General features: G+C 35.0%; 3 protein-coding genes across 4 annotated transcripts; 2 read left to right on the forward strand and 1 right to left on the reverse strand.

Annotated features, from left to right (window-relative positions):
* The first annotated feature begins 339 nt into the window (after positions 1-339).
* Positions 340-9,089, forward strand: LOC108200031 (protein COFACTOR ASSEMBLY OF COMPLEX C SUBUNIT B CCB4, chloroplastic). Its single transcript, XM_017368089.2, has 10 exons — positions 340-523; positions 651-817; positions 2,841-2,940; positions 3,085-3,158; positions 4,425-4,609; positions 4,704-4,774; positions 5,050-5,133; positions 5,549-5,678; positions 8,624-8,700; positions 8,830-9,089. Exons 1-8 carry the CDS (start codon positions 413-415, stop codon positions 5,636-5,638), a joined length of 882 nt encoding a protein of 293 aa, XP_017223578.1. The 5' UTR covers positions 340-412; the 3' UTR covers positions 5,639-5,678; positions 8,624-8,700; positions 8,830-9,089.
* Positions 6,454-8,698, reverse strand: LOC108200030 (glycosyltransferase family 92 protein RCOM_0530710). The gene has a single exon (XM_017368087.2). It carries the CDS (start codon positions 8,506-8,508, stop codon positions 6,721-6,723), a length of 1,788 nt encoding a protein of 595 aa, XP_017223576.1. The 5' UTR covers positions 8,509-8,698; the 3' UTR covers positions 6,454-6,720.
* A 2,450-nt stretch (positions 9,090-11,539) lies between the features above and the next one.
* On the forward strand, positions 11,540-20,618 carry LOC108199535 (paired amphipathic helix protein Sin3-like 4). 2 transcript variants are annotated; one of them, XM_064082773.1, is made up of 20 exons: positions 11,682-11,820; positions 12,297-12,372; positions 12,480-12,629; positions 12,725-12,923; positions 13,003-13,101; positions 13,196-13,369; positions 13,453-13,699; positions 13,981-14,252; positions 14,344-14,498; positions 14,828-14,952; positions 15,033-15,287; positions 17,205-17,792; positions 17,899-17,975; positions 18,597-18,995; positions 19,135-19,226; positions 19,315-19,453; positions 19,550-19,699; positions 19,804-19,952; positions 20,027-20,138; positions 20,232-20,618. In XM_064082773.1, exons 3-20 carry the CDS (start codon positions 12,490-12,492, stop codon positions 20,376-20,378), a joined length of 3,519 nt encoding a protein of 1,172 aa, XP_063938843.1. In that variant the 5' UTR covers positions 11,682-11,820; positions 12,297-12,372; positions 12,480-12,489; the 3' UTR covers positions 20,379-20,618. The 2 variants fall into 2 exon arrangements, with proteins under 2 accessions (XP_017222871.1, XP_063938843.1); XM_017367382.2 differs by lacking the exon at positions 12,297-12,372 and having other exon boundaries at positions 11,540-11,820.
* Positions 20,619-20,820: the final 202 nt, after the last annotated feature.

Consider the following 20,820-nt stretch of genomic DNA (forward strand, 5'->3'; position numbering starts at 1 on the left):
TGTTTATTCCAAAACTATTAGGTGCAATGTGCAACATGCTGAAATCGAAGGGGTGCCATGCAATTAACTCTAAAAAGAATAACATAATGTTAATAATCAAATCCGAACCTAACGTTAATGACAAAAAAAAAATCCGAACCTAACATTAGTGGCAAAAAAGAAAAAAATTATAGTTCAGTGGTAGGTTTCTAAACAAATAATAAGTTGGGTGGCAAAAAAATCTATTTTCCCTTTTTTTAAAACTCGGGAGCAGGGTGTTAGCATTGGAATGCAAATTTTATTTTAGCACCAAAAAATACTTTTTAATGCTATATTATAGCAAAAACAATAGCAGTGAACTTGCTCTCATATACATTTGTTAAAAACATCGGTATCCCTCTGGACCTCTCTGCCAAGTAGCAATTTAGTTACAATGGAAGCGGGAACACTTTTCCGTCCTCACGTACCGTTATATCTTCACATCACCCCTCCACGTCACCGCCCCTCTTTCAAACCTTCCATTAGAGCTTATTCCAATTTACAGGTCTCTCTCTCTCTCTCTTCTCTCTCTCCTTCTCTCTCTCCCTCTCCCTCTCCCTCTCTCCCTCCTCTCTCTATCTCTCTCCCTCTCTCCCTCTCAACTGAGCTTGATTTATTGGATTGCAACATAGGGAGAATACAAAGGACCGAAGCCAAAAAAAGAAGTGATAGCAGATTGGGTAGCGAGCAATGACGACGTCGTTCGATCCTTACCTGTTTACGTTGGAGGCTTTTCTTTACTAGCTGTTTTATTCAATCGCACATTTTCTGGTGTTGCTCTTGTTGCTGATGCTAGCAGGTAAATTTCCTTATTTCATTCGGCTCGTACGCGTTGTAATGTGAGTTTGTGTTGTGCTGGGAAATCAATTAATGTGGATATGATTGCGTACGTTTTGATTATGGTTTTAGAGTAGGTATTGTTTAATTTCTGAAAAGTTAGTCTAATTGTTAAGTTCTTTCTCATCATTTGTGGAATGTGTTTGTTCCTTGGTTTAATTGGAAGCATTTCACCTAAGTATGCTACGTTTGTGATTTTAATGAATTTGAGAGGCAGTTCCAATTTAGAAGGAAAATGTGAAGACCCCACAATTTAAAGTTAGGTGTTACTCTATCTCATGGAATTTTACAAGCAATGGTCCTTTATTACTGTTGATGTGAATGATATTAGGGACCAATCTAGTAGGAGTATATAATAGGCAGGGTCCTGGTCCCTGTCATATGTATGCCAGGGAATTATTAACCAACATATCATTTTCTGGCCGTTGGATGAATATCGAGCGGCCAGTATTATAACAAGATTCTAATATGTCTAGCGCTTTTTAAGCGCTGGACGTAAGTTATAATCCTGACTGATGGATATATTCATCCAACAGCCAGAAAATGATATGTTGGTTAAGATTTCCTTGACATACATATGTCAGGGAACATGACCCTTGAAAGGCAACATAATAGATAGGCTTAAAGGCTTTAAATGAGCTGATACACTTGTGAATGGCTCAACCCCATTTGGTTCGAGTGTGGTTAGGTTCATAAACTAGTCGATCTTGAAAACTATTTTAAGGGTCGATTTGTAAATGATCCGAAATTGCTCATAGTTCATGAATAAGTTCACAAGTAAGGTCATAATTATACTCCCTCCGTCCCAAAATACATGTCACTTTGACTTTTTTCACGTAATTTGAGATGCAAAAATAATATACTTCTACATATTATTTTTCAAAATTTCTTTTTCTGAATAAAAATTTAACATCTATATTTTTATTCAGAAAAGGAAATTTTGAAAAATAATATGTAGAAGTATATTATTTTTGCATCTCAAATTACGTGGAAAAAGTCAAAGTGACATGTATTTTGGGACGGAGGGAGTACTTAATTTGAGTATTAGTGGTTTGTGAACAAATTTGATAATTAGACTTAGTATATATGTATGTTTGATTATCAAAATATTATTTATTAGTATCATTAATTAGACTACATTATCATATATATTAGGTAATAAAACTATATCATAGCTTAATTTTATCTCTTGCACGGGTGAGGAATAGCGTAATGCTTAATTTCAGGATTCCTATATTTGGACATTAAAGTTATATTGTCTATATGTCCGGCGATGTCTTGCATGTCCTTCGGTTAGATAATAAATTTTCTTGAATAAAAGAAATTCATCTTCAGGTGTTACGTTGTTGTACAAGTATCTACAACCCTGACAAAAAATATATATATTATATAGTTCTAATGGAAAATTTTTAAATACTAAATAAAAGTATATCATAATTTATTGTAACAATATATTTACTATTTATGCATGATCATAAACAAATGAAAAACGTCATGAGTATTGCTCATGAGTTGTTCACGAGCAAAAGCTCGTGAGAAAGCTTTGAGTCATGCCCACGTGTTGTTCTTTCGTGAACAATATTTATCCAAACAGCCGAGCTCAAACAATTTTTTTGACTCGATTGAAGCTCGAGTAGTTCAAAACGATAAATGATCACTCCACAGTTGGCTTGGCTCAGCTCATTTATAGCCTTAGATGGACTTATCTTATTTTTATATGGAGCAATTCATATTATTTTGATTTTTGCTTTTCACTATTCTAATAAATATAATTAATCATATACATACATATATGCGTGTGTGTGTGTCTGTATTCAGTTATATATTCACTTAGTATAACTATATAATTTTATTTGCCACACTCATAATAATCACATTTGTAGCCATCTTTTAGAATCTCTTGGTACTCTGGTTTGTGATTCTTCATATTGCTTCTATGTCACTTCTTTTATCTACTTAAAAGGATGTCAAATCTTGCATCTCAGCTCACAGTCTAGAGCTGATCTTCTGACACTTGGCCTGGCAGTAACAAATATTTTAACTGGTCTGGTTTGGCTTTCCATCCGACCTAAAACTATATATGTGGTAAGGTTTCATTCTTCTACTCAACAAACTTGTTGATTCACAGTCCCAATTCCATCCTCTACGTCATTAATATTTCTTACATGCACATGGACTCGTTACTACAACAAATTGATAAGGTTCGTATGTCGTTGTCTATGGTTTCAGGTGAATCCTGAAGGTGTAGAGTGTCAAAGAATATGCACTGACCTTCCTGATGATGTTGTTTCTGAATTGCTATGGTACAACTCCTCACTTGCTGAACAATTTAATAAGTTCCATCTCTCTTCTTTTTCTTTTTGCTAGTTTAAATTACAATTTTTCATTCTGTCTAATCATTCAAGACCATATTGGAAATCCTGAACTTGTCCTTAAATGGAATTTTCTCTTGCCCATTTTGCAAAAAGTTAAAAAATTAGGAATCGTTTATGGTTATACTGGACCATGATTAGCAAATTGTTTGATGAGAAGTATTAGCTTAATATATGAAAGACCTTTGCTTGAAGCTTCTAATGGTAGGTAACTAACATTATGCACAAGTTGCTTGTTTATATCAAAGGTAAACAGATATGTGTGTGTGTGTGTGAGAGAGAGAGAGAGAGCTGATAAAGATGAAGTAAATATAATAGCCTCTTAATAAACAAGTGGATAAATTTGGTCCGATAGAAATCCTTATTCAACTCAGGCTACTCAGCAACATTATTAATCTTTTTAAATTGCTTATCCCTTCTCTGCCTAGGTAAAACCACCAACATTTTTTGTAACAGATGTAACTGCTTAATACAATACGGAAGGGTCCATACAATACAGTGAAACTAAGAGCAAGTCTGATGATCATCACTCCAATGCAATGCTAAACCGGGATGCAAAATAGAAAAATGCTATATTTGGTTCTATAATAGAATCAAATATAGATGTCGCTATAATTACCACCTGAGCATGCAAGTGTGAAAATGGATGATTAAAAGGTAGCATGCACTTTCTGTAGTATGGATAGACACAATTTGATTCCTTAATAAAGTTATTTGGTTTTATTTTAAAACTCTGCATTCGATTTATAGCAGTAGCTATACGTAATTTAGCATGCATTGGACTTGATCTAACAGATATATATCTGCTTGATAAAGTTTGTTGTCAACCAAGCCATTGCAAGCTCATCAATATCTCTGATCTGCAGATTGTCCATATAGAACTGTTAGTGACATACACACAAATATGTCAGCCTTCCCCATTTAGGCCGGACGGAAAAGGTTTTTTCTTATAATGAAATATGCATCCAATAGGCAATCTATGCAGGGAGTCTGGCAGTGTATTTTTGGATGGTTTCTTTAGATTAAATGTATCCAAAGCAATGGATCCTAATGCAAAATTTCTATTGTTATAATATGGATCTTAGAAAGCATGTAACAAATGCTAACCTCTAACATTGGGAAGTTTATCACTAGAAAGCGCATGCCAAATAGCTACATCAGGATACACCTGCAATTGCTCATTTCATTTTTTGTTAGGGCATGGGAGTCAGTATTGAAGGTGACATGCTGCAGATCTCTTGTTATTGTTTATGATAATAGATGTGTCCTCCAAATTGGATTTGCTGCTGCATCTTCTTCTCACGTAGGCGAACCTCTCCTAGTGGATGCTAGTAAACTGATGCAAGGGTCATTATATCAAAGTGCTATAAAATCCGGATCGCGTAAGCAATATTCATGCAGTTCTTTACTTTTTTCGAGTAGTCTGACTTTAAAATTGAAAAGAACAATAAAAATAAAATTTACCTATTCTTTCAGAGAGTTACCTGGCCAACCTATCTCTCTATCCTGGGAAGTCCCAGCTGCCATTTCTTCCGTCAAATACACAGGTATGCATAGTTCCTAATCATACCAAAGTACAAGATGGTTTCAATTTTTATTCTGACACTGATATAAGATATATAACAGAGAACTGCTCACTTTCCGAAAAGAACCTTCTCATTTGTTTTCAACTCTCCGTTATAAATGTAACCCATTTATAGTGTAATTTAATCTACTTAATTGCTCTTTAGGTTCAAGTGTTTCTCTTTCTATTTGAACTCTTTCTGTTTGAACTAGCAAGTTCAGATTATGATTGTCGTTGATATATTGTGTGATTCGGTAGGCAGTAATCTTGCAACCTCTTGGAGACAAAGGAATTGCAGTAATTGGTGGTGACACGATTAGGGGCTTTACAACTTCTGATCAGGTGTTTGTTTTTTTAAATTTTGAAGTTTATAGACAATAGTGTTTGATTGCTGACTTCCAAGTTCCAATTGTAAAGTGTTGATTGTACCAATAAACCTAGTTTTAGCACTCATACATTCTGCAATAATCTATCACTTCTCCTAGAATTTTACATGATTACAACTTGATGTCAAATGTGCAATTAAGTATTTTCCCATCGATAAGTTATTTAGAATAAGTTCTGCTAACCTGCGAGGCCCCAACTGACAGCAGACTGTAACTGCTTCCTCAAAGATCATCTGCTGCAATTTATTAATACCATCTTACAAGATTAGTTAATCATGCTCCAGTGTCAACTTCAAATAATGACAATCCGATGGCCATTTGTGGAATTAATATACTAATGACCCTTTTTCTATTTATCCTCCCGTCTACAGGCATGGATTACAATGATCGGAGACAAGTTGGATGCTACTTTAGCAAAGAATCTTATTGCTGTTCCGATGGCAACACAAGATAGAAGTTGAAATTGATGATACTTTGAGATCCACATTTCCTTTCCCGAAGGTAAATCGTCATTGTAATATTACTATAAGTCCTTCTGATTAAATTATTGCTAGAACTGTTTTTTTAAAATTTTCACAATGCAGAAAGTTCATATTCAAGCAACTTTCCTTTGTTTGTTATCCAAGCACTTGCTGACTTTTCAAGGAAATGTCATTGATATATCCTGGAACTCCTTCCTTATGTAAATTGTGTGCTTATATATATAAATGAGTACATGCATATGACTAATTAGGTATTACAAATAGGTCCGGTCCTCTATTTTTGTCATTTAGTTTAATGGCCTAATATCCTTAGATGTGCACCATTTTTTTTCCTGGTACATCTATAATATCTCTCTTCTAAGTTTCCCACTAGGTTCTTAGAAGCTAGAGGGGGTAGGGACGTTGGTAATGCTTAGAACTTCCTGATGTTTCTGTAGGCCGTAGGGTCAATTTATGTGCTATTGCAAGTGCTGATGGCTACAAGTAGTTACTCTTTTTCTCTCCAGTTTTCTGTTAACAGTTGTACTCATTTACGATTATTTTTTTATAGATCTTTATCTGAATTCGTGACACTGTCTAATTACTTTAATTAAAATTCTCATCTAGCTCACTGGCCAAGTCTTATGACTGGCTAACTGAAGTTGATTAAGCTTTTGTATAACAACCATGCTTTGTTTCAATTGTAATTTTAATTGCATGATATATGCAATACTGTCTCTTACTAATTTCCAACCTTCTAGCTAAAAGTTTCATTCTCTATGTATAAGATAAACAGACTTTTCAATGCATGTATATGACTGAAAAGTATTCGATATTTCATTTAATGACTTCTAGTACAAACGTACCATTTCACATATATTACAAAAAAAGGAAGAAGAAATTTACAGCTATTTAGAACTTTGTGCTTTGTTCTATATGTTTCCAAATGTATGCCTATAGCTATAAGAATGAATATTTTGTATAAACCTATGAAGAATGGGGAAATGAAGGGTAGTGGTTGGTAAACCTGAACTACATATATGTATATGTGCCTTTAAATGATTTATACATTATTACCACTCTCAAGACCTCTGCCACGGCAGTAAACCATTTCCAGGATCAGCCATGTTAGCTAAAACAAAGTCTCTCAAGCCAGTGTCCCAAACTTCACAGAAGCGTAGCCGCCAATCGGGCGGCTCAATCGCCTCTGTACCCAATCCAGGTGCCCTATCTCTTGACCCTTCTTTTCGGTTGTCTTTCCAATCAGCCACATAGGTAGCAACTCTTCTGAAAAACTTCACTTTAAAGGTCTCCCACACCTGGTACTTGTAGTGATTAATCACTGCAATGCTTTGTGGCAAATTGAGATGAGTATATCCCTTCTTTAGATGAAAATGGTGCACCACAGTGAGAAGTGTGTCGTCAAGTGCATCAGGACGTACAATAGATTTATGCCTCTCGGGATATTGGAGCCTGCAAGTGTACCCTGCTATGACTCCTTGTAAGGGTGGTGATCTTAACCCGGATGGTCCAAAGCTGCGACAAGTTGTTCTTATCTCCGCGATTGATGTTGATGAAAAATTTGCAACCATGTGTCGCAGGGAATCCTGACCAGGGAAAACTAAATTTTTATTCCTGCGTTGGCTGCGTGTTGGAATTGGGAAGTAGAAATATTCATCAACATCCATGAAGGAGACCCAGTTACATTCATCTTTGGCTCTGAGAGCACAATGTGAAAAACCCGCTTCTTGTGTCTTAATCCAAGGCCACATATGTCTGCTGACATTGTACCCTTCACGATCAAGCTCTTCTGTAGCATCCTTAATTCCATCATCGCTATTGTTATCATATATAAACCATCTCCCAACCCCAAGCCAGGCATGATAAATTATCCATTCCCGAATTGCAGAAGCCTGGTTCCATACCATTGTACATGCACAGAGCTCGTATTTTTTCTTCTGATTAACCATTACTTTCGAGTTAGAAAGTTTAGCAACTGAAGGCATAAGCTCGTAATCTTTACCTCTGGCATGAACATGACGGGTCACTCCAATCGTGACTCGAATCCCTTCAGCCTTCTCAGGACGACTCCTAATGCTTTGCGGCAACAAACACCTAACAACCTCTTGAGCAGCCGTAATTGCCTTGGTTGTAAGCACAAACCTCTCATCCCTCTCCCAGTTTCCCAACCCAAAATGACAACTAAATTGAGTTGGGTCTGACTCTCTATCCTGCCTCAAATTCAATCCCTTAGCAAAAACCACTGCAGTCTCCCCGTCCAGCACCGCCTCATAAACAACCTTCTCCCAAGAATTAACTTTCCAATTCCTTCCCCATAAACTCTCATCTCCGTCATAATAGCTCAAACTTCTGCCTAACCACACCAAATCCACCACTTTCAAGTAATTCATCTGTGGAAGTGGGCACCTAACAATAAAACGATCATCTGTATATTCATCAACTGACAAACTATTACTTGTCACCCTACCAATCTTGTTACTATCAGATTCATTGAAAAAACTTGTACCATAAATACATTCCAACCTATCATTCTTCCCAATCATCAAATCATTTCCAGCTCTTCTCGAAACCAATAACAAAATTTGATCAGGAAAACGAACCTGATCCTCAATCCTATACGTGTCTGCAGAATTTATCGAAGAAGATGAAGATAACACTGACAAGCTAGAAGAAGCAAGAATTGAAACCGACTGAAGAGAAGAGGGTGTGATCACAATCTTATTGTGATACGACCAGAAAAAGAGTGAAGTGAATAAAACCAACAAGATAAACGACTTAACACTTACAGAGCTAAGCTTAATTTTACTTAAACTCTGTTTTCTCCTGCGCCGTTGCTCAGAAGAATCCATTATTTTGACAGCCTGAATTCTGGGTATTGATTGTTGAAGGGTGGCTTAGCTTATACACATATCTACAGTAATACTGATATATGCACTGATCCGCAGTTTATGTGTATGTATGCAGGTATATGTATATATGAAGAAAAGAGTTGTGTGCAGCACGTAGAATTCAAGCTCTGTGAAAGTCTGGAAGATGATCAAGTATGACAGGGAATCTGTTGAATATTAATATTTATATATGCCTATATTTTGTTTTCTATCCTTGGGCCAAATCAGAGTAAGACTAATTGGAGAATGATAGTAAAGTGTGTCCTTCCTTTTTTTTGGTAGGTCAAATATGCAGGCTTGCTAGCTTCAGTTATTTATCACCATTCAGCGAGCAAGAACATGTAGCAAAAATTGTAGACTTATACAGTACTTGCACAGCCCCTACGACACATATATCTCGGTTCGACTCTCTGTTACTCTCAATATTCCCATAAAGCTAATTGTATTGATGAACTTCGGAGCCATATATAAATATCAATAGTTTTGTTGAAGTATTATTTCAATGTCAATACACCTGATAATTCAATTTATATTTTGTTGAATAGTCTTTTGTGGTCGGCAAGTCGACTGAAAATAATTGCTGCATAAAATTATTATTGACTTAATAATTAGTTTACTTGGATTGTGATATATGAGAAGGACGTGAGTAGTGGCGTGTATAGTTGTACTCATTCTTCTTGTGAGTATTCATGGTATTGGACTACTTTGTGAGCCCATGTTCCATTTCTAATATGTTACTCAACTTATTTCCGGGTGCTTTTTTTAATTAGGAAGATTATTGAAACTATAATATATTATTATTTTATTAAGCTGGCAGTACGTGAGTTGTTGGGTATCAAATACTTTAGGCTAGTTAAACAATCCCACGTTTTCTGTTAATCAATAACAAAAAAGTTTTGCTTTGTTTTATTTTATCAAAAAAAAAAAGTTTTTGTTTTTGTGTCATGGAGAGGTGGCAATATCAGACACGACCCGAAACCCGACACGAATCCGACCCAACCCGAAATCTGATTTACTGAGACAAAAACCCGAAAGTGACCTGAAAATCACCCGATTGACCTGAAATGATCCGAAATTAGAATTTCATTTCTAATAACTTCAATTTTCAGTTTACCTTTACCCGAAATTGCCACACCTAGTGTCATGTATGATGACGGTTCGTTCCTATATGGTTTTTATACGGGTATCATTTTCTGATGTGTTTTGAATCTTTTGATAGTACGTGAAGTTGTTATTGACCACATATATGATGGTAATTAAATGTTATTAAAAAATTTGTGTGTTTTTTGATAATTCTATTTGATTATGCATCTAGCCAAGCCGCCAAGGATTTACTACTTGATAAGATTTTCTTGGGGTTATTATACTTATCCCATTATTTTTATCCTTTACGATGTATTATGTTCAATTTTTTTATGTTCCTTTATCTTGTTTATATTTTTGGTTTCAAGTATTTTGGCTTTTAAAAATATACACTAAAGACTCAATTTAAATTTCGAATTTAGTTATCATAAAGCTTTAACGGCTTATTTTAAATTCCTAAATTCATTTAATTGACCGAACGAAATCACCATTTTTCTGGGATGTTAGGAGAGAGAAATTGTCATAGACGGAAGCAACTCATCTCATATCACAATTCCATGTGACGGGAATCTTGAGATTCTCTCTCAATTATTATCTGTTATAGTGTCCTAATTACGTTATTGATCTTTTATTTTCTGTTGAATTCAAGAATTTTGATTTGTTCTTTCATAATCACCGCTTCTTATTTTTCGTTCGCTAAACCTTTTTTCGGTGGTATATTATTATTCTACTTCGCCTTGACGTTTAGTAGTCCAGCGTATGCTTTGACGTTTAGTAGTCCAGCATACGCTGTCCAGCGTATCCTTTTCATAAATGACTGATTTGAACTTATTATTTTTGAAAAACAACTAGTTTTCTCAATTTTTCAAAATTAACCAATTTAATTATATGAAACCTCCCTAAATAGGAGCAATACGAGGAAAAGGCTGTCCCTTGTAAGGGCGACCCAAACTGTATCAAAAATTAACATAGGTCGCCTTTACACGAACGGCCTTTGCTGGTTTGCTTATACTAACTCCTGTATACAAACAAACATTTAAAATATCAATTATGTTATAGAATATTTTATAATATTATATTATAATATCAAAAAAGTTATCATATTGTTATATATTATTATTTTGATATATTATATTATTACAAATACATATATGTTATATATTTTTGGACCGAACGGTATCATTTCAAATGAAATAAATTTTGAATCACAAGTCGTAAAAGAGTCCATAACGGTTTGTTGGGCCACTGAAATAATCGCAAAGGCCCAATTTCTTTCCATACTAGTAGTATTGTTTTCTCAAAACCCAAGTATTAAAGTCTCATGGATATAAGTATACCTGCCAAAGGCCCAAACCTAAAAGGAAAAACAGAAACAAGGCATGGATTAAGAATTTTGGTCGAATAAAATATCCGGCCCATAGGATTAAGTATATGCCCAATTAAGGTCGAGAAATAAACAAGTACATAATTACTGTATATCACTATCATAGAATTATTATCTTTCGACCGTTTGACGTAAATTATTCAGAAGATATTGTTTAAAAAATGTATCTCAAAATGAATATATAATTGAGATCATAAATAAATGAATTATTATCTTTCGACTGTTTGTAAAAAAAATAGATCTATCATTAAATATTGAAATGCATTTGCAAATTAATCAATGAATTATAGATTAATAATAATTAAAATAAAAATTAATTAATTTCATCTAAATACGTATGAATAAAGTTATAGAATTCAAATCGAAATAACAATTTTTAGCAATTAAATAGTTAAATTAGCAATTTTTTAAAAGTGTATTTCATATAAATTTATTCATCGGCAAATGATTAACGACCATATTTTCAAAGAACAACGCAATGTGTTGCTGTATTTTAATTCGGTGTATATATAATCCCCCTCATTGTATCTAAAGCCCCTCTCTCTGCAAGAAATATACATACAATCTCTCCCAAGTCCCAACTAGCTATATCTCTCTCCCAGCTTTGTCTTTATCATCTCTCTCCAGAGGGAGACAGAGAGATTTAAGTACTTCAAGAATAAAGGGTGTACCCAATAATACATAAATACTGCATACATACATATAAAAAGTTAGCCAAGACTTCATCTTTGCAGGGAATTTTTAGTTTCTGGGTGCTGAATTTGAAGCTTTGGGCTGCCCTGGCATCAAAGATCGGTGCTTTTCTGGTGAATTTCCTGTTCTTGATTGTTTTTGTTGTATAAATTTGTGTATATAGATGTTTGTTCTTGTTTTGTGTGTTTTTTTGTTTGTGATTAAGTAATGCGAATTGTTTTTTCGAAAAAGTAGTGATTTTGATTGATAATCTTGCTGGGGTTTTAGTTATGAGTTGATTGATTGTGTGTTTGTGTTTTTTGGTAGATGTTTAGGTTGTGATGTTTAGATTGTTGAAGAAGAATTGAAGATATGAATGAAGCATGAAATTATGAGTTAATTACGTAAATGGAGAGGTTTAGAGGTGATTTTTGTAGAATTAGGCAAGTAATAAGTGAGTTGTCGTGTATTCCCCTGAATCATTTGACTTTTGTCTGTGGATGAATGAATTATGTGTTTACTTGACCGGGGATTTTTATTTAATCGATTTTGATGCTATTCAGCAATGTTAGATTATTGTGAGGTTGTGTATTTATTGTAATTTCTTTAGGTATATGCTCGACATTGTATTGTTTCCAGTAGCATTGCATCAAATATCTGCCTAGGCTGAACTGTTATGGAATTCGGTAATAAAATCTTAAGTTGAATTCATATATACAATCATGGGTGTGATGATTACATTGCATTTGTTTCAGTAAATTGTTTAATAATCAGTTTCGGTAATTGGCTGCAGGCAAACTGGAATGACCAGTAAGGGGAGCAACATGAAACTAACACCAAACGTTGCCTTTTCTTTTCTGAATCAAGTGAAGAAGAGATTCAAAGACGAAGAAGGGAAATATGAAGACTTCGTTAAAATCATGAAAAGCTTTATGATTGAAAGGTTTTATTATCCTTGTTATCTGCTTTTAGTTTTTACAACTATGCTATTTGCCACTGAATCAACTCATCTCATTTCACTCGTTTCTTGTGTTTTAGAATTAATATTGCCGATGTCATAGCAAGAGTAAAGGAATTGTTTCAAGGGGACAGAGAACTGATTCTGGGATTCAATGCCTTTTTACCAAAGGATTATGTAATCACCCTTCCCAGTGAGCTGCCCAGTGAGGATGAACCAGACCCTCCAAGAAAACGAGTTAGATTCGTCGATGCAATTGACTTTGTAGAAAAAATTAAGGTTAACCAACATTCTGGTCCAATTCTCATGTTTTTGTGCTAGTAGAAACTTTTGTCTGAATTAAGTTTTTTAAACGCAGGAGAGGTTTGAAGGTAAAGAGAATGTGTACAAGACTTTTCTCTACATATTGGACATGTACGGGAAGCAAACCAAAACCCTCGCAGAAGTCAACCAGGAGGTTTTTTTTATTATTGTCCCTCATCAATGTCTATTCTTTTTATTGTTACTTGTCTCCAGTGTTCCCCTTTCTTAATAATGTGAATATGTTGCAGGTGGTTGATCTTTTTGGTGACCAAGTAGACCTCATAGAAGAGTTTGGCCGCTTCTTACCTGGTCCCTCGGGACAGCCCTTGAATAATTCTCCTCACTCCAAAAGGAGTCCTATCCCTTATCATAATTATCAGAGCTCATCTGCGTCCGCGATGAGGATTGGACGTGCAGAGAAGGTATTTCCTAAATTATTATGTGTGTATTATGCGATTTCCTTCACTTAGATCATGCTAAAATTATTGTTTTTCTTTTATCAAAGGCCGCAGCTTCATTCGATGTTCGGCACTTTAATGTTGATGAACCTGACCCAAAACATGATAGATTTGCGACGGGAATTAATAAAGACTTCCATAAGAAAAGTAGCAAGGAAATGGAGAGAAGGGACAGTAGCAAGTGTAGGAAAAGAAGAGTGGATGATAGGGATTATGATAATGGTGCTCCGCATCATGCATCACCCATTTGTAAAACTGCTGCGAATGGTGAACAGTCTGAACGATTTTACAAAGGTGTGAAATGTGTATGCTTCATTCTCTGTGATTTATATTGAAGTGGGTATTACACTACTGGCCAGTTTGCCTGATCACAAAAAATATATTGCAACTTAAAACTAATCACACTAGCAAAAGTATGAATTTACAGGTTAATACTTTGAAGTAGTTGTCAGAAATTGACAATATCAATGCACACGCTATATTATATACATTCATATATGCTTAAGCATAGCATTATTTTGTTTGCTTTAATATATTAGTAGTTTTTAAAGTTCATAACTAAATTTACTTTGTAGGAGGTTCCTGGAGCAACGAACATGTACCTATATCTGTTAAAGTATATAGTAGAGATAGAGATCAAAAAGGTGAAAAGCATTACAAGGATAAAAATCATGAAGACAGAGAAATAGAGAGATCGCATAGAATAGCTTCGAGAGGTAAAGATGAATCAGTATGCAACATATCACAGCTTCCAAACAAGGATGAATTATTGGTTAAACCAATCAATGAACTTGACCTGTCTACTTGTGAGCGCTGCACACCCAGTTACCGGCTTCTGCCTAAAAATGTATGTCAATTATTTCCTCAATCTTTTGGAAGCTGAATAATTAAAAATAAATAAAATGTTGCATATAACTTGTCTTGTTTGTTTGACACAGTATCCAATTCCATCAGTGAGCTGGAGAACAGATGCTGATGCTAAAGTATTGAATGATTATTGGGTATCAGTTACTTCAGGAAGTGAGGACTACTCTTTTAAGCATATGCGCAAGAACCAATACGAAGAAAGCTTATTTCGCTGTGAAGATGATAAGTGCGTTTCTTTGTCATATCCGGCTTTATATTTTGCATGCATAATAAATTCACAGAAGCCACCTTTTTTTTGGTTGTTAATTCATGCATCCTTTAATATTCTCACAGAAGTTTAAGTTTTTAATACTATATATCCTTTTGGAACTTGGCATCTTCTGTTGCATGTAAAACTTTTTATGTCATGCTGATAGTATTTTTGTTGATGCTTCCATATATTTCTTTCTGTTCCTCGCTTTGTCATTGCATCACAGCCAATAATTTGAATTACTGATCCATCACTACTCCTCCACTCTGTTGGAAATTGGTAATAAAGTAAATTTTTTTGGTCAGGTTTGAATTGGATATGCTGCTAGAATCTGTAAAAGCGACAACAAGAAGTTTAGAAAACTTGTTAGAGAAGATCAATGATAATACAATTAATGAAAGTTCAATTCATATTGAAGACCATTTAACAGGTTGGAGCTGTCTTCTTACGGATACTTTACTTATATATTTACTGTGGTGTGCTTATTGAGTTTTATCTGTTGTTATTTAGCTTTAAATTTAAGGTGCATTGAACGTGTATATGGTGACCATGGGCTTGACGTGATGGACATTTTAAGAAACAATCCACCACTTGCACTTGACGTTATATTACATCGCTTAAAGCAGAAAGAGGAAGAGTGGACAAGATGTCGTTCTGATTATAGTAAAGTTTGGGCTGAAATATATGCAAAGAACCACCATAGATCACTTGATCACCGAAGCTTCTATTTCAAGCAGGAGGAGTCGAAGAGGTTGAGTAGTAAAGGTATTTATTAATTATCTCATTATTACTTTACAGTAAATGTATTTAGAAGTGGTTTGTTTAGTCGGACTTGGCTAGAGGGGTCCAACATGGATACATGTTCAAGTTTTGGATTCAGAAATATATCTCAGAATTGTGCATGTTTTGACCCAAAAGAAAGTATCGAGTGTCCTTAGCTTTGAATGTGTTGAGCGCCTGACACGGTACTTAATACAGGACACATACAACAAGTTCTATACATTTTAAAACCTTACAGGTAAAACACTTAATAAAAAGGTTTATCTCCAGTTTCTACATAGACCAGTTAATATGTTTGCCAAAGTGCCCTTATCATTCTTGATGTGCCGATCAATATAATCATACAAGGCATTTAGTTGTTGCTATCCGGAAGGAAAATTTATGAAATTATCGGGAACAGAAACGTTTGTAGACATATTATTGTGTATGTAAACAATTACCTCTTGAAAGGATACAAGCACATGACTTACTTTTGGATGTTACTTTATTATATTAGGATCATGAAAATAACGAGGCCAATATATCATTGCACAATATTGTTGAGGTTGGAATGCGAACGAGCAAGCGGAGTTTTCTAGAAATACAAAAAAGGGGAGGGGAGGGGGGGCCAGCATGGAAAATGTGAAACGTTTTAACTATATATTTCGATATTGTCTTAGCTATTATTGAATTATATTTAGAGATCTTTCCATCACAATTAAACGGATTTTATGTCAAGATCTTTCAATCAAATCTAAGATATAATAACAATATATATATATATCAAGATCTTCCGATCATATCTAAGCTATCATGGCTTGCCAAAACTTTCCGAAAGAAGGTAACGTGATGCTAAAATACACCCCTTGTCGTTTATTAGTTTTTCAAAATTCTTATGCTTTGTTATTTTTTTTCTTTTTTGAATGTTAGAGGGTCTAGGTTTCACATTCCATTTTCTCTTGCTTTGATTCATTGTTGTTGGAAAACAGGCTCGGTAAGGTCCGGTGGTTTATATCAAATTACTGTTGTAGTGGTAAAGTACTTTAGGCTAGGGGTGGCAATTTCGGGTAACAGGTCGTGTTCGTGTCAGCAATTGGGTCAATTTCGGGTCAAAATAACTTAAAATTGAAGTTTTCGGAAATGAGATTCTAATTTCAGATCATTTCGGGTCAATCGGGTGATCTTTGGGTTGCTTTCGGATTTTGTCTCAGTAAATCGGTTTGCAGATTGGGTCGGATTCCGGGCCGTGTTTGATATTGCCACCCCTACTTTAGGCATCCTATAGAAAGCAATTTTAGTTGTGTAAAAAAGGAATCTTGAATATAAGATTATTTTTTGCTTTTGATGTCCTTGATGATCTTTTTGGGGAAGGTCGCAATTTCTGTAATAACTTGCAGCTTTCAAGTATAAGATTTTGCGACATACCTTTGACACGAGGTCTTTGTATCATGTTTTATAATTGTTTTTCTTTAGTTCTGTTTGCTATTACATATGTGTTTGTGACAGAATGTATGTGTTCAACAAATTTCCCCACTATCATGTTTGATTGTTTGTCTCTATGTACTTGTCAAAATGATTCATTCTCTGTGAAATTGAGTTTCTTGTAATACTTTCTCCCCTTTCATATTTTGTATTACAAACAAGGACTTATGTCGCACTTTTTAATCATTTAAACATTTGTTGAATTTGCGTGCAAGACTTGTATGTTCTACTACTTGTCACTGTTAAGTTTGTGCTTTGTTCATCTATAAATTAGTTTTACATTAGTTAGTGATAAGAAAACACTATAAGAGGCCAATAGATCACACCTACCATTATCCTATTTGCTAGAAAAAGATAATATTAGCATCTAACTTTCTGTTAAGAACCATTTATTGCCTATCTTCATTTATGTGAATCTTTCATGGTTTTTTCTTTATGCAGCATTGTTGGCCGAAATTAAGGAAATGAGTAAAAACCAGCAAGAAGAAGATGATGTATTGGCATCTATTGCTACTGGATCTAGACAACCAGTTATACCGAATTTGAAATTTCAACTCCCCAATTCTGACATTCATTTCTATGTGTATTGGCTCATTAGTAAATCCTGTCAATATATGTATCCAGCTGAACGATCTGATCAAGTTTTGAAGGTCTATACAACTTTGCTAGCACCAATGCTTGGTGTTTCATCTCAGTTGCAACATGCCGAGAACACTGAAGGGGACTTTGTTAAGGCTGTTGTTGTTGCTAACGGTGTTGCTCCTTGTACCGGAGAAACTGATGGCAGTCCTATTGGTGTTACTGGTAACAATGGCGGAGTTGGTAAAGATAAGTTCCATGATCCAGATCATATTTCTGTCAACGGAGACTCAAAATATGAGAAACCTCACCTTGAGAAAGTAAAAAATAATATCACTCCCATGGATGAAATGCCTAGAATTAGAAAAACTGAACAACCAGATTGCTCTAGTATTTCAACTGCCGAAGTGGAGGGCAATTATGAAAGAATCCATGAAGAAAATACACCAGGTTCACTTAAACAACCTATGTTCAATTTTGTGCACCGAGTACTTGTTTTCGTATATTATTTAATTAAAATTTTATTTTGAACAAACATTATGTCTTTACTTGCCAGGGATCTTAACTACCTTGGAATCTAAAAAAGCTGCTGCTAGTGGGCGGCTTTTAGAAAATTTGCCTTCGTCAGCTGAGGTATGCACATTCTCGCCATGAACGCTCTATTTTTTTAAATGTGGTTTTAGCTTAACTGTTGGTTGTGGCCACATACCTCATCATTTGGTGTAGCTTTATATATGCATTTGTTTTGTTCCTACTCTGCCTTGCTTTTAGTACTTTGTTCCTTTTTATGCTTTCATAACTACAAGGTGTGGGAAGAAATATGTTTTTCAGGATATGATGCTTTGATTACATTATTTTACTAGCTAAAGTTATGATATATGACGCATTTAATGCATTTGTTTTGGTCTTGTAATTTATGACTAACTATACTTGCGTCTCTTTGATCCTGAGACCCAGCATTTTATCCTCTGGCTTGACTTGGATAACATATAATTTATTATTGGCGATATTATGTCTTGCCCGCCATTTTTTGGCTTTCATTCCAAACTAGACATGTGATGTAGACCCTTAGAGTGATTCAGTCGGTACAGAGATCCGTTATTAATGCATGATGCACCTTTGTAGCCTTATCTTTTAATTTATCCAGCTTTAGATAGGCAGGTAAATAAATATGGGAAGTAATCAGGATTCAACATGCTATAATTTGTACATTGTATGTCTACGTTACCATATTGGTTGGTTTACATCTTGCAGGGTGATTCCAAACCAATTTCTGATTTGATTGGAGCAATGACAGAGAGCATCAATGGTGAGCAATGTAAAGAAGAATCTCGAGTTCAATCTACAACTGTGAAAGTGGAGAATGAACTATCTCCAAGCGGAGAATATGAAGACCACAATTTGCAAGGACATGGAGAGGCTAATCACATACCTGAAGACAGTGCTACAAGCATGCAATACCAAACCAGAGATAGTGAAGAAGATGAAGTTGAAAATGATGCTACGATGGATGATGACAAAGGTGACATTCGATTGAATTCAGTGAAGCCTCTTAAAGTGCATGTACCTTCACTGTTACTTGACAAGCAAAAGGAAAATACCCAGATCTTTTATGGGAATGATTCTTTCTATATTCTTTTTCGGCTCTATGAAGTAAGTTCACATCATTTTAGAACTCTAATCAGTTTTGGTCAGAAATTCTGACAAATCTTTTTCAAGGTTTATCATTAGTTTTTCCCTTCTAATTTACTGTTTTCTTTAATTCATTGTGCTTCTCTTCTTATGTTGACAGACACTATATGATAGAATAAAGGCTGTGAAGTCCTCGGCTGAAAAAAATTGTAAGACTTCTAATGATGCAACCCCAAGCGACCCATGTGTCAGGTGAATTATATAATGACTTGATTTTGCTTACAAGCACTCCATATATCATTAATTTATATTGACCGCAAATTTGTATCTGTTGGGACAGTTTAATGGACGAGTTCTTTAAGTTATTGGATGGATCCTCTGATAATACAGAATTTGAGGATCACTGTCGAACTTTGATGGGTGCTGAATCGTATGTTCTATTCACATTAGACAAGCTGGTTAAAAAACTTGTCAACCAGGTAAGAGACAAACTCACTTCCATCTTTCTTTACATATTTTGCTCCTTTCGTCTAAAATGATGTGTGTGTGTCTGTGTGTGTTGTAATTGCGTGCAGCTAGAAACAATTGCAATGAATGATCTGGATGATAAACTTATCCAACTTTATGCTTACGAAAAATTAAGACGTGGGATCTCCAGTGATAAACTTTATCATGATAATGCCCGTGCCCTCCTTCGAGACGAGTACATGTACCGTATTGAATGTGTAAGTTTGTACTAAAAAATTATTTTGGGTTGATAACAACTTAAATGGCAAGGGTCGGAGTTCTGTGGTACACAAAACGTACTGATATTTTAATTCATTGGCAGTCATCTAAACCACTACAATTGTCTGTGCAACTTATGGACTATGGTTATGACAAGCTTGAACCAGGTGCTGTTTTCATGGACTCCATTCTTCAATCTTATATGGAGGACAATCCTGAAGAAAAGAGCGGATCAGGGGTTATCTTGAGGAGGTATTCAATTAGTTGAATAGCTAGTCTAATCAGGATTGCGTATAAAACTCCAATATTAATTCACTTTATTGCAGAAACAAGCGCAAATTTGCATCTGGCAATGGACTTTCTCATACAGACCAGGCCATAGAAGGACTTCAAATTTATAATGGTTTGGAATGCAGGATTAACATCTCTTCTGCCAAGGTAATCTTATGAATGTTTCAGTCCATCAATCGTATATCTGTTCGTGTGCATTCTTTCATATTCATGTTGCTAACAGTCTATCGTCTGTGGCAGGTTAGTTATGTTTTAGGCACCGAAGATTATTTGTGCCGGAAAAGGAAGAAAGTTTCGCATTGCAACGGCCACACAAATCGTTCTCATGTTTCTTTTACAAGGGCACAAGGACTTGACAGACTGCTGAAGCCCTGTACAGAAGAGTGACAACTTTTTCGAAGCTAGTGAATCTCGATATGCCAGACACAAATAAACTTTATACAGCAATCTTTTGAATTTTAAAACCTTTTTCTCGGGTGTTTACAACTTGTACATTACTATGATTGTTGTATTTTCGTGTTGTGTTTTCGTGTTTGATCTGCTCAAGTACTCAAATCTTGAAAAGCAGATATTACAATAAAACTAATAAAACTGTTTGAAGTGCACAACAGCACAAGTGTTGTTTTACTGTTGAATGCTTCATGGTTATATAGCACTATATAAGATTGGTGTGTCATAGTTGTTTCTAGTTTTCCGGTGAATAATTGGTATGGGATCTGCAAAATAGCATAAATCCAACATTTTGCAGACCTGCAGTAATAAGATGGGACACCTGCTGACCCCGGTGAGATGTACGCAGATTTTATCGTTCTCATTGTTTTTATGTAAC

This window comes from Daucus carota, chromosome 8, assembly GCF_001625215.2.
Source record: "Daucus carota subsp. sativus chromosome 8, DH1 v3.0, whole genome shotgun sequence".
Taxonomy (NCBI): Eukaryota; Viridiplantae; Streptophyta; class Magnoliopsida; order Apiales; family Apiaceae; genus Daucus; species Daucus carota.